At 40.4% G+C, this 14,759-nt stretch overlaps 1 protein-coding gene across 2 annotated transcripts in view; it reads left to right on the forward strand.

Moving 5' to 3' along the window:
• Positions 1 to 1,444: 1,444 nt before the first annotated feature.
• Positions 1,445 to 14,759, forward strand: part of LOC127646732 (leucine-rich repeat-containing G-protein coupled receptor 4) — a 104,635-nt gene continuing 91,320 nt past the window's right edge. For both annotated transcript variants that reach the window (XR_007970951.1, XM_052130585.1), the window contains exons 1-2: positions 1,445 to 1,692; positions 1,891 to 2,174. Coding sequence is in view for 1 of the 2 variants with exons in the window: in XM_052130585.1 (XP_051986545.1) it covers positions 1,981 to 2,174 (194 nt within the window). In the remaining variant the exon portion in view is untranslated. The remainder of the gene's footprint in view (positions 1,693 to 1,890; positions 2,175 to 14,759) is intronic.

Consider the following 14,759-nt stretch of genomic DNA (forward strand, 5'->3'; position numbering starts at 1 on the left):
TTTTCCTGGAAAAAAAATTGGAATGCCCAATTCCCACTACTTAGTACATCCTTGTGGTGGCGTGGTTACGCACCTCCATCCGGGCGGTGGAGGACAAGTGTCACTTGCCTCCGCTACTGAGACCATCAATCCGCGCTTCTTATCACGTGGCTCACAGCATGTGGAGGCTCATGCACTTCTCTGCGATCCACGTACAACTTACCACGCGCCCCATTGAGAGCGAGAACCCCTAATCTTGACCACAAGGAGGTTACCACAGTGACTCTAACCACCCTAGAAACCGGGCTAATTTGGTTTCTTAGGAGACCTGGCTGGTGTCACTCTGCACACCCTGGATTTGAACTCACGAATCCAGGGGTGTTAGTTTAACACTTACTTAGTTTAATCATTTTAAACCATGACTTTAACTATAGGCTACATTAGCAATATTGGCATTTTATTCATGATGTTAGTCAGATGGGAAATGGCCCCCACAGTGATTCTGGTTTCTCCCAAGGTTATTTTTCTCCATTAATCAACATCTTATTGAGTTTTGTGTTCCTTGCCACAGTCACCTTCAGCTTGCTCACTGGGGTTATTAATACAATTATTATTTAATTACTTTTAAACACGATAAACAATTGTATTTTATCTAATTACACAATGATGATTCATCGATATTAAAGACATTACAGTTTTATCGTCTGTTCATGTCTGATCTTCTGTAAAACTGCTTTGAAATGATGTGTGTTGTGAAAGGCGCTATACAAATAAAACTGACTTGACTTGGTCCGTGTCAATACAGGCCCCCCACGTACGTGTTTTTATAAAATTATAAGCTTCACATTTCTGCCTTTAAACCCTCCAAAATTGACCAGTTGACCTTGAGGAGGGCTGAGGCAAAAAATTAATTGTGGTAATTAATTTTATACCTCAAATGCTGTCAAATGAGCTTAACTTGAGCTTAACCAGCAATATTTCTAGACTGTCTTTTTTTTTAGGGTCCATATCCATAAAATGTTAGTGGTTATTTTAATGATTCACAGGTACTGTAAACTGTAAAGCTGTAATGCACAATTCAAGGTATTCGTTCTTTTCATTCTTTCTTTCATGGAATGGAAAATATCCCAACTAAATTAAATTTTAGAAAAAGTTATTTTATGATTTTATAATAAATAAATTGTATGTTTAATTATAGTTATTTTTATATAGTAAAATATTTTATTACTACTACTAATAATAAGTATTGTTATGATTTTTTTTACACTGTTTATTGATGCCGTACCTTCTGTAAATTAAGATTTTGAATGCTACCAAATCATGAGTCAACTACTGCCTGCAGTTTAATACCAGAACAATTATCCAGCTGACTTTAAGAAATCATTAATATGAAGGACTGTATTAACATATTCAGAACCTCACTGGTTGTCCTGTTGGAAGAGAGAGAAAGAGGGGGGGAGGAAGCGTGAGGCACGACGACGAGCTGACCGTGTTTATCTACAGGAAATAAATCAGAGAGAGGGAGTGAAAATAGTGCATTAACCGGCTTGTTTCGTCGTGTTTTTGTGAGTGTTTTCCCGGAGCCTCGTTTGTAAAGACCCGAGGGGCCACGCCAAAAAAGTGTTAATTCGTGTTTTTGGAGGTGTGAGGCTCGAGACTCCGCACAGAATGACCATTGACTGGCCCGATCTGCTTGTGCTTCGCGGGCATTAGGTAAGAGCACTTATTTACAACGACCGTGGCTGAAAGATAAGCAGGTACAACATATTTTGAGGTGCACCCACAAACAAAAGGACATTTTGTAGCTTCATTTTTTACTCCGTTAACTCGCCCTCATCAGGTCAAATCTGATCAAGCCGAGCGAATTCAACCTAAAGTCTTCTGAGAGTCTGATGTTGTACTTGTTTTCAGGTTTAAGGAACTAAAACCACCTCCGTTGACTGGTAAAAGAAACGCCGCAGATTTACCTTCGAGGGACTTGGGGGTGAAAAGGAGGAAATAATGGCATTACTGGCCATCCGGATGCTTGTGCTGGTGTTATGGATAGGGGTTCAATCTGCTGCTGCGGGAGAGGGACAGTCTACTCCGGCCACATGCTCGCCACTGTGCCGCTGCGATGAGGACGGAGGTGCGGACTGCTCTGGACGAGGACTGACCACCGTCCCCATCGGCCTCAGCGCTTTCACTTACTACCTGTGAGTCGATACACACTGTAAAATGTGTTGTGATGTAACCTAAAACACGTGCTTCATGTGGAAACATCTAAATGAACTGGTAGTCAAAAAAAAAATATTTTTTTAAATCTGTCTAAATGTACCTGACAAATTGGGTTACATCAACGAAAGTATTTTTAATGGGTTAGATAAAGTAGAAATAGATACTTGAGGTACATGTAACATTTGCAGGTTACCACTTTATATAGTGTAGGAACATTTAACAACGAACAGATAGATGATATGCATGTTCAGATGGATCTATAGTCTGACTGCAGTTAATTACATATAAAACATATATAATTAGAAGTACATACATCTGCTATGACCGTGCAACCACACTAACCATAACTTGACAAAATATGGTCTGCCAAAATGCCTATAATGGTGCTCAATGCAATAAAGTAAAAAAAAAATTGTTGTCAGGTAACCTAAAAATATGCTTCATGTGGTAATATCTAAATTAGCTGGTTTCATTCAAGTCAAAACCTTCTAATCAACTACATCAACCTGAACATTTTAGGTTACACCAACAAACATTTTCTAAGAGTCAGATCAAGTAGAAATGACAACTTAAAGGAATAGTTCACCCAAAAATGAAAATTCTCTCAGCATGTACTCACCCCCCCATGCCATCCCAGATGTGTATAACTTACTTTCTTCTGCAGAACACAAAGATTTTTAGAAAAATATTTCAGCACTGGTGGCCCATATAATGCAAGTGAATGGTGGCCAGAATTATGAAAGTCCAAAGATCACATAAAGGGGGCATTAAAGTAATTCACACCACTCCAGTGGTTTAATCAATGTCTTCTGAAGCGATCCACTCTGTTTTGCATAAGAACAAACCAAAATGTAACTCTTTTCTCTGTAAATCTGGCCATTGCAGTCTTTAGGCATGATCGTGATTTCAAGCTCGATTACACTTCCTAGTGCACAGAGTTGAATGATTGTATGGAACAATAGAGCTGAAATATTCTTCTAAAAATCTTTGTCTGTGTTCTGCTGAAGAAAGAAAGCCATGCACATCTGGGATGGAATGAGGGTGAGTAAATGATGAGTGAATTTTCATTTTTGGGTGAATTATCCCTTCAAGGTAACAACTGCATGTAACCACTTTTAATATAGCTTGAGAGTAAGGGTGCTTTTACACTTTGTTTGATTGCTTGAACCGAACACAAGTTCGTTTCAAACCCCTTCTGGTCTCTGTTCACATCATATTTTTTGGGTCTGAGCCGCAGTCCAATTACGTCATCAATGTGAGTACAAGAGGCAACTGTTTACCACTGTATCTAGGCAACAACTCAAGAAGACATCAGCTTCGCTGTGTTATTAAAGTATTAATTTCTTTGGATTTACCACCAAAACATTACATGCACAAAACAACAATTATATTAGCCTGCCATGGATGCATTGAGTGTGCAATGATGAGAATAATAGTAACATTTGTCTGCCGCGAGCTTGCGGGTGCATTGCAAGAGATGAGAAGAATGTGAGCTGCTCTCTGAAGGTGATTTATTTGGACACAATCAGGTATGAGAAATTAATTAAACAGTGTTTCCACTATATGCATTTTGCTGCTCTGGTGCACACCAGTGAACCGCACCTGGGTCCACTTGAAAAGATGGTCTGGGGTATGGTTTATATGAACTTCAGAACAGTTCACTGCTGATATGAACACAAACATTAATACTTCACTTAACACAGTGACGTGTTCTCGAGTTGTTGCCTAGATAAAGTGGCAAACAGCTGCCGCCTATACTCAAGTTGATGATGTAATCAGACCGCGGTTCGGTCTTAAAAATACGATGTGAACAGAGACCAGCTGGGGAAGTGGGAGGGGGGAGGAATCTAACTCTGGTTCGGTCCAACCAATCTAACCAAGTGTGAATGCACCCTTAAGGCCAAAACATACTTAATGCAAGTACGCAAAGGCAAATGCGAGCACTTGACCAGCACATGGCAAACACACGGTCCCGTTGTACATACATTATGTGTGCTCTTGCGTTGCTCTGGTGGTTACAAACCTACAAGACCTCAAGAGGGCAATATATTTTTTAGGCGTGACCACGAAACCGGTGCTACGTCCGAAACCGGTATTTTATAGATCCATGTCCGAAACCAGGAAAATGCTGCCTTCGGAGGCAGGATGAAAATAAGGTGCTTTTCAAACTGTTCGGAAACCAATTCCTTAGTTACATTCATTCAAAACAGCTGTCAATTAAGCCATTATCTGATTAGGCAGCAAGTCATCTGCCTACATTTTCGGATGCAGCCCGGATGTGGTAGATGAGTCGATAGTTGAGGGGTGGTGAGAGACATGGAGCAAAAACAAGATCTTTTGAATGGACTGGGGCAAAAAGTTGTATACATTTTTTGAAAGATTAAACTAAAAATGCTGCCCGAGTCCGCCATGACAGTTGTTGATTGAATGAGAAAATATGCTCTAGCACCCCTTGTGGCAAAGCTGAGAATGTAGAGCGTACTTGTGTTGGGTTATGAATTGAGTGCTGACACATTTCACTATGCAACAGCACGTGAAATCGAGTTTGTGTAGCAAGGTGCATCTGCGTTCACGTACTTGCAGAGACTCTGTTTAGGCCTTTAATGCGCCTGTGAACCAGTGAGTTGAGCGGCGGGGATTGTGAAACCCGTTTGAATGGGGTACAGAATTGTCTGTTGCAAAACTCTAATGTCTTGGTGATTAAACTAGTTTAAAACAAACAGCCCCCACATTATATATGACACTGACAAAGAAAACCCAAATTAGAAGGCTTTTCAGTTCTCAAATCACAACACTTACAAAAATATACTATGGAACTACTGTAGTTACGCTAACTGTACTGTATTAACTATGGTAGTTGTGGCAGAATATCTTTCTAAACATATTTAGACTGCAGTTTTTTCATCACAAAAATGCCATAGTTCTTTATATAGAAACCATGGTAGTGAGTAGCCATGCATGGTATTACCTATGGTTACATATAGCCTATGTTACTGTTGTTAATATAATTTTAAACCTAAATATTAGGTGTTAATTTTTTTTCACAGATGTTACTGTTGTTAATATAATTTTAATCTGCATCCCAAAATCAATGCTGTACTGTCAAATGTGTATTTCAATGCACATAACGTAATATTATTGATAATCAAATCAAATTATTTTATTGTCACACTACCATGTACACAAGTGCAACAGTAGGTGAAAGTCTTGTGTGCAGTTCCGAGCAACATAGCAGTCATGACAGTGACGAGACATATACCAATTACAATAAACAACATACTTACACAACACAATTTACATATCAAATGTACACATGCTTACAAATTTAAATAAGAGTATATAATATATATATATATATATATATATATATATATATATATATATAATACAGTAGTTATATTCTGGAGAATATATTTGACAGTCCAGTGTGAGATAATAAGATTAATAAAGTGCAGTGCTGATGTATATTGATTGTGAGAGATCAAGTGTTCAAAAGTCTGATTGCTTGGGGGAAGAAGCTGTCATGTAGTTGGCTGGTGTGGGTTCTGATGCTGCGATACCGCCTGCCTGATGGTAGCAGTGAGAACAGCCCATGACTCGGGTGGCTGGAGTCTCTGATGTTCCTCCAAGCTTTTTTCACACACCACCTGTTAAATATGCCCTGGAGGGAGGGAAGCTCACCTCTGATGATGTGTCTGGCAGTTCGCACCACGCTTTGCAGGTCTTTGCGGTTGTGGCCGGTGCTATTGCTGTACCCGGCGGTGATGCAGCCAGTCAGGATGCTCTCAACAGTGGTGGTGTAGAACCGTGTGAGGATGTGGTGGTTCATTCCAAACTTCATTCTGTCTCAGGAAGAAGAGGCGCTGGTGAGCCTTCTTCACAACGGCCTCAGTGTGGACGGACCATGTGAGTTCCTCAGTAATGTGGACACAGAGGAACTTGAAACTGCTGACTCTCTCCACCGGTGCTCCATTAATGGTGATGGGGCTGTGTTCTCTGTCTTTTCTCCTGAAGTCCACTACAAGCTCCTTGGTTTTACTGACGTTGAGGGAGAGGTTGTGCTCCTGACACCAGCGTGTCAGAGTGTAAACCTCCTCTCTGTAGCCTCTTTCATCATTGTCAGTGATCAGACCTACCACCGTCGTATCGTCAGCAAACTTAATGATGGTATTGGAGCTATGTGTTGCCACACAGTCATGCGTGTATAGGGAATACAGGAGTGGGCTGAGAACACAGCCCTGTGGGGCTACAGTGTTGAGGGTCAGTGATGAGGAGATGTTGCTGCCCATTCTAACCACCTTACGTCTGCCTGACAGGAAGTCCAGGATCCAGCTGCACAGCGAGCTGTTTAAGCCCAGAGCCCTGAGTTTCACATCAAGTTTGGAGGACACTTTGGTGTTGAATGCTGAGCTGTAGTCTACAAACAGCATTCTCACATATGTGTTCCTTTTTTCCAGGTGGGAGAGAGCAGTGTGTATTGTAGATGCAGTGGCATCATCAGTGGAGTGGTTGTTGCGGTAGGCAAACTGCAATGGGTCCAGAGAGGTGGGCAGCACAGAGCAGATGTGATCTCTGATTAACCTTTCAAAGCATTTGCTGATGATGGGGGTCAGAGCAACAGGACGCCAGGCATAACTGGCTTGTTTATGCTACTCCGCATTCCCAGAATTAAAAGCGGAGGTACGTGCATTAAGTGCCACGCGAACATCGGCGTTAACCCATGGTTTCTGGTTGGGGTAGATCCGTATTGTTTTGGTTGGCACAACGTCATCTACTCACTTCCTGATGAAACACGTTATGCTATCAGTGTAAACCTCGATGTCTTCATCAGAGATGGACCGGAACATCTCCCGGAACATCTCAAAACAGTCTTGGGTCATAGTCTGATTGGTCCGACCAGCACTGAATCGTTCTGAGGGTGGGTGCTTCCCATTTCAGTTTCTGCCTGTAAGCGGGCAAAAGCAGAACGGAATAGTGGTCTGATTTGCCAAATGGTGGGCGGGGGAGTGATTTGTAGCCATCCCGGAAAGGAGAATAGCAATGGTCCAAAACCCGGTCCCCTCGTGTGTTGAAGCTGATGTATTGGTGTTATTTTGGTGCGATTGTTTTAAAATTGGCACCTCAGGGTGCGCTGTTTCCTGCTCACTTATTCTCCCATACAGTTTCTTGAGTGCCCGGTCTGTGTCGGCTTGTGGGGGGATGTACACAGATAATGACTGCTGTGAATTCCCTCGGTAGCCAGAATGGTCGACACGAAAGCATGAGATATTCCAGATCAGGAGAGCAGAAAGACTTGATAAAATGTACGTTCCTCTGATCACACCATGATTTGTTGATCATAAACCATACACCACCACCTCTTCTTTTACCTGAGAGGTCTTTCGCTCTGTCCGCTCGGTGCACGGAGAAACCCGCAGGTTCAATGGCAGAGTCTAGAATATCTGCAGACATCCAGGTTTTTTTTAAGGCAGATAACGCAACAATCCCTCAGACTGAACATTTAGCGGGGGTCGCGGGGGTCGATTTGCGCGACGTCTTACTCTAATGAGAACACCGGCTTTTTTCACCTTTTCCTTCTGCGTTTATGTGGCCGGGCAGCCCAGACAAAGGGCTCCACTGGCGTGTTTGTAAACAGCGGATCGGCATTGATTGGACACAAAATGGCGCCGAGTATGACTGCTGCATTGCGAGCTCCGAAACAACACTGCAGTTTATTGTTTGTTTTGTTAAGAGTTTTTGTTTTTTTGTCTTGGATGTTGTCTGCCTTATTGTATACGACAGACAAACGCTTTTGGACATTGGTTCTGCAATTACACACCGAATTGCAAGGGTGCTACCAAAGCAGGTACTGGTGCCACATTTTCAACGGGCCCTTTGGGAGCACAAATAAACCCTGATGTGGCCCAGGCTGAAATTGAGTTTGACACCCCTTTTTTAATCTATTCTTTGAACAACAAGCATTAATACGGGTCCAGCATTGCGGGCTTGTGGATGCGCGCTCGGCACCACTGCTGAAAAAAATCCTAGTGAATACTGTTAAACCATAATAATTGCGATAGTGATCCTGCAAAGATGCAAATTATATATCATCAATTGCGGTTCACTTACGTGATTTGGCATGATTGCATTCATATTGGCATCGAACCACACTGGAGTTCACATGAACTGTACCCCAGACCACCTTTTAAGGGGACTCGTTGTGGTTTGCAGGTGCGCGCTCCAGTTCGGAAAACAGCGTTCACACCACCCAAACGAAGCAAACTTTGACGTCATTCGAACTCAGGTGTGTACCAAAAGTGCTGAAAGCACCCTACAGAAACACACACCTGTATATACACACTTTAATTCATGGCATTTTAGTAAATATCCTTTAGCATCAACACCAAACAGGCTTCTCTTGTTTAAATGCTAGTTTGGCATTTTTCAGATTAAAATTTAGCAATTTGGTTTTTGGCTTAGTAGCTCAAAGTACATCTTAGCTTTTGGGAACGCTGTGTGACTGTAACATACTAAATGCCATGTGACCCATATGGGTCAAATAGAGAGTTATGTTCATCCATTATTAAATATAGCTAGCCTCTAAAATAAAACCAGCCTTTTAAACCCATGCAGCACAATAAGGTAGTGTTTGTGCCATTTATTATTTTATGTTTTGAGGTGAGTTGGGGTGAATAGGGCTTCTACTTCAAATTCTATCCACCTCAGTGAATGTCTGTCTCAATAGTCTACTGCTTTTTCTTTCTTTCCTTTTTTGTCATTGTTGCAATGCATACTGACCTTTACAATTATATCTTTGTGAAAAGTTTGTTGCAGTTAAATTGTATTATTTGTTTTAACTCTAGGGAGTCACTTAAAATCGTTGTCCTACATTAAAAGAAAACTGCAACCTTTCCTAGAGATTGAATTATTAATATCTTCAACTAAATTTAAAATGTATTTTAGTGTACTGCACTTTAAAAAAAAAAAAAAAAAGGTTTTGTCAGGTAACCTGAAAAATGTGCTTTGTTAGGACAAGTTAACCCAAAAATGAACATTCTCTTGTCATTTAATCACCTTTATGTGTATGACTTTCATCTTCTGAACTCAAATAAAGATTTTTAGAAGAATATTTCAGCTCTGTTAGTTCAAACAAAACAAATGAATAGGTGCCAATTTTGACACTCAAAATCACATAAATCTGCATAAAAGTAATCCATACGACTCCAGTGGTTTAATCCATGCCTTCAGAAGTGATATGATGATATAGGCGTGGGTGAGAAACGGATCAATATTTATTTTACTATAAATTCTCCTCCCTGCTGAGTCAGTCTCCACTTTAACGTTCACATTCTTGTTCTTGTGCTTTTGGCAATTCGCATTCTTCGTGCATATCGCTCCCTACTGGGGTGGGAGAAGAATTTGTGGCAAAAAAGTTTTAAATATGGATCCCACCCCTGTGTACCTACAGAGCTGAAATATTATTCTAAAAATCATGATTTGTGTTCTGCTGCAATTAGAAAGTAATCATACCTTTTTAACTGCTTTTATTTTAAGTTTGAAAAAAAAAGCATGTTCATAACTACATGAACCGTATTACACTGGGTTACACCAATAGGAGTTTTTAACTGCACATTTACAGAATGTAATTCACCATTATTGACAAATTATTAAAGCTGACTCCTTTGGTCAGTATCAGCCGCACTGTTGCTTGATGTCTCACTGGTGAGTTTCCCCTCACAGATATTCCATCCCATCAATAAGAAAGACTGTGCTGTCTAAACCAGAGCCCACTGTTGCATGAACCAAGTCCCTCACCTCAGACTCTACCAACATTTATTGTGTTGTTACTCTGTTGTGATTAAATAAAGTACTTTGTTCCAGAGGGTTTTGAAGCACGTCTGGAGAAGAGTGTTTATTCTGCAGACCTTACATGGAGCCCATACATTTTGAAAACAGCTTGACCGGGCTCTCGAAATATATCTGCCAAGCAGCAGTGTGTAACCCAATGCCAAGTTAAGTCCAATTTGGATAAGCAATAAAGCCAGAAATAAAGCTGCAGAGTTAACACTAGCTGTGGCTGTGGCAATCTTAGATATCAGAGAAAATGCCAAATTTGCATCTTGCAGGCATCAGCAGTGTTGAAGTTAATGGTGGGACATGGGGTGATTTTACCTAAATGTTTTAATTCTGTCTCATTTACTCAATCTCATGATGTTCCAAACCCATATGATATATATATATATATATATATATATATATATATATATATATATATATATATATAATGTTCAGCAGAATGTAAGCCTCAGTGATCATTTACATTCATTGACTATGTTTACATGGATACCAGAAAGCAGCTAATTGCGAGAAAGCAGTGTTCCGTTTACATGCACTGTATAAGCAGCGTTCTCTTTACTAAACTGCGTTCTTGTTTACATGACGTTGCAGACGTAAATGTGGTTATTGCATCTGTTTTCCACCAAGTAAATGGTGACTTGAGCTAACATTCTGCCAAACATCTCCTTCTGTGTTTCATATAGGAAAGAAAATCATAGGGGTGAGGGGGGAGTAAATAATGACAGAATTTAAATTTTGGGGTGAACTGGCCCTTTCAGCTTTAACTGTGCTAACATTATTAATAGCAGCATGTAGGTGCAATTTATTATGTACTGGCATTTTATTGGCCAACGCAAGCAGTTAGTCTACATTTTTAAAGGCTGTACAAATATAAAAAAGACTTGTATGATTTTAAATTTGTAAGTAATTTGAGATAATTCTGAAAGCTATGGGAAGCATTGGTATCTAAACAGTTTTTATATTTTAGCCTGTGGAAATGATTAAGCCATGTGAGTCGTGGCATTGGTTTTGATAAAACACGCATTATTGTCTATCCACAAGTGATGCTGAGCAAATGATGGGACATCTGTAAGTCACTCTGTACATTTATAGTGTCATGAGCTGTGAAATACACTGCCACCCATCCAGCCGCTTTGTTGCATTGGCCCGCTGCACGCTTTACTGCATTTCTGGTATTTATTTATGTAATTGATAATAGTAGGGCAGTTCTGTCTGCCTGTCCTCTCGTTCAGCTGTCGCCACACTGTCTGTCCCTGCAGAGAAGGACAGAAATGGAGAATTAGTGGGAGAAATGACAGAAGTAAAGGAGGGAGCAGAAGGTTCAGAACTGATAAAGAGACAAAGGAAAATAGAGTTTGTTGTAGAATGTTTGGGAATCAGCAGCTGTAAGAAAGGGAGGGAAACGGGGGAGAATGTGTGAGGGAAAGAGTGTGTTGGTGAAACAGTCTGGTTGATCATTATTTCAGTTGTGCTGATAGCAAGCCCTAAGTCTTGGGAGTTAATAAAGTTTGCTCACTTCAACAGGTTGTTGCGCAATGGTTCAGGTTAATCATACTCCATTTAGGTGGAGTATTGGAGCAGGACAAGTGAGAGACTTAGCACAGGCTTAAGGAACAAATATGCACTTTAGAATCGCTCCACAAGGAAAGGGAAACTTTGACCTTGACTGTACTGTATGGGTGAAAGAAACCATACTTGGAAAATAGACCAACAGAAAGTTTATAGTTCATTGTACTGTTGTTTTGAGTCATTTAACAAGCCCCCATATAACATTTGTCTGGTACTGTATTGATAAGACTTTTCAGTATAATCAAGTTTTAACTTTGTGACCTAATCTCTTCCCGCCTTTTTTTGTTCGGGCCCGTTAAGTTAAATGAATGCCATCTTCTGTTAAGATACAAAGGCACATCATTCGTAGTCAAACTTTTATTGTTGACCCTCACTACTTTTTGGTCTACCTTGCGTTCCCTCACAGGCTGAAAGAATTTCTTTTTGTGTATGTGTGTGTGTCTGTGTGTGTGTGTGTGCTAGTTGAGTGCACTGGGGATATTCCCCCTTAACCGTCTGTCCACACACCATTAGCCCATTCTTGTCTCAGCCTCAGCAAAGCCCTTTAGCATTGAGGAGCTGGAATGTGCCTTTGTGTCCCATTAACAAAACAGAGACGCCATGTTCTTTTCCATCTTAAAGGCTGTGGGAAGGGTTGCACTTCTATGAGCTCAGTCAGATGGAACTAGCAGCACCATTTTTCCACACCTTTCCCTGACTGGATGCTTTGAGCTATTAGGGACCTTTTTGCACATTCAGTGTATAATACAATATCATGTCTGTTAGGGCTGAAATGATTACCGGTAGTCAACATTATCAACAACATTGACAATAAAAAAATTGTCTTTGTAGTAGAGTCGTTTGATCTCATTTAACGTAATATGACATCACATTAAAGGTGCAATATGTACGATACAGAAACCCTTGTTACTAATAACACAGTGGCCGTTAAGTGAACTGCAGCCAGCTACCTGTTGCTCGTACTCGTATACACACTCCATAGGGACGCTAGCATCGGTAAAAACAATGACTTAAAGTACAACGAGACAACGTGATTCACTGGCATCATGCTTACAGATGATGTAGCATAATTAAAATTACACAGTTATGATTGTTTTACTACAAATTTTGAGACTGTATATTATATTTGACTCTCCAGTGCTGGAACAGGGCTAAAACAAAGTGTGGACATGGGTCTGGCTATGTGAGACTGTAGTTTGAATTAATCCCTTTTCTTTGCATGAAACATTGACTGCATTTATACGATAGCCTATGTCGGCTTTAGCAAGCTATCCAGCTTTATCAATAGCTGTAAGCTAAATTTGGTGTATGATGACCACTGCCGTTTATAAAATAGACTGTACTTTATAAATATGTTGACACAATTCAGTATTGATGTGATACAATCACAACTGTCATTTTGATATATCGATGCGCTGTTTTATAATAGAATGTAAATATTTTCTGTATAACCAAGTTATGTTACACTAATGAATGGGTCTTTTTGCATTATCTTGAACATTGTTTAGCATTTATTTCATGTGTTATTGTAGTTTACCTTGCTGAATAATTACAGATTAACATTGCCTGCTTGAAGTTACTGTGCAGGCGAGATCAAGTTAGCTAAAATTACATAGATCAATCCTTATGGCAATATATTTCACATGCTTTGCAGTAAGGTAAGCTTAACTGTCCAATAAGAAGAATGCGAATTCAGGGTCTGCTTTGATTCCCAAAACCGAACGATGTTCCCTCCAGGAATCAAATGCTCTGCCGATGTTTCCTCACGATCACATTCCTGCTTAGCCAGATGGGATTCAGTAGATACATTTTATTTTAAATTTTTTTGGCTTACTCTGAGTTTGTGTAGGAGTCTGTGTTGTGCTGGGAGAGGCACAATTGTGAATTGTGGAAGAGAAGCACTGAGGCAAGGCTCACAGGAGTGTACATAAACTTCACATCCTTTGGATTTTCCTGGAAAAAGCGATCTGCTCCCTTCCCATGAAATTCTGTCTACAGGGAGGTGCTCGCTCAGGTGGAAGCAACCAATGAGCTAAATATCTGAGACAGAATGCATAATAATAAAACAAAATCTTGGGTAGGCCTAGCCCACCTTTGTCAATCGGCCTATGTACCTTATTGAAATGTAATCTGGGATGCTTACCATTCCAAATGAAAGACTTCGCTGCCTTTTTTATCGCAGCTCCAAATGGTTCCAGGGCAAGACAGAACAATAATGGGGCAAGAGGGCATCACTGCCAGTTGCCCCTATCCAGATAAAAAATAATCTGAAAGTAATCTGTTTGTACCACCACTACTGGGTGTCTAATAAAGTAACTTCCATCCAATAAAAGTATTCCCGAACCCATATATTTCCAAAATCTTAAAAAGATAATCCCATTCTACCATATCTAAAGCCTTTTCAGCATCATGTTAGATGGCAGTGACCAGAGACTGATCGTTCGCCACTGACCACATGATATTAATGAAATGCTTACTGTTATCAGAAGAGTTGTGGCCCCTAATAAACCCCACCTGATCAATATGTATAAGAGATGTCATAACTTAATCAGTTAGTCAAAATGTTTGACAATATTTTAATGTCTAGCTGGATCAGGGAAATTGGACTAACAGTTTCCTTGGATGGTCAAATGAATGTTCAGTGGGCCCACTCGGCTGAAATGCGAGCACCACACAATAACCCACTCACTCCATTGACACCGGGAAGGATATTGTATTTATGTGTCGCCCGTTGGGGACATGTAAATATATTGGTCCCATCCTTACCATCTATTCTCAGCCTTGTGCACTTTGCCAGTTTTTATACTTTTAATGATATAAACCAGTGAGATTTGATACACCCTCATCCAAAACATATCAGTGCAAAAGCAACCTTCCATTTATGTAAGAGTTTCTTGGAGTGTTACTACACAAAACATTCCAATCGCTAGGTGGAACCAGCACAAAAAGTAACAAAAAAGGTGCCCAGCTTCAACAAGTGAATGTTCATTGAGTCAGGCCCACTCTGCTGCAATGTGAGAATCACACAATTACTTTCGCCATTGACTTTATGAAGGACAATGCTTGTTTGGGTCATGTAAATACTTTACTGCCATCCTTAGCATCTATTCTCAATTTGGCAGGTGCAAAAGCGACCTTCCGTTGTTGTAAGAGTTTCT

The sequence above is a fragment of the Xyrauchen texanus genome, chromosome 1 (assembly GCF_025860055.1).
Source record: "Xyrauchen texanus isolate HMW12.3.18 chromosome 1, RBS_HiC_50CHRs, whole genome shotgun sequence".
Taxonomy (NCBI): Eukaryota; Metazoa; Chordata; class Actinopteri; order Cypriniformes; family Catostomidae; genus Xyrauchen; species Xyrauchen texanus.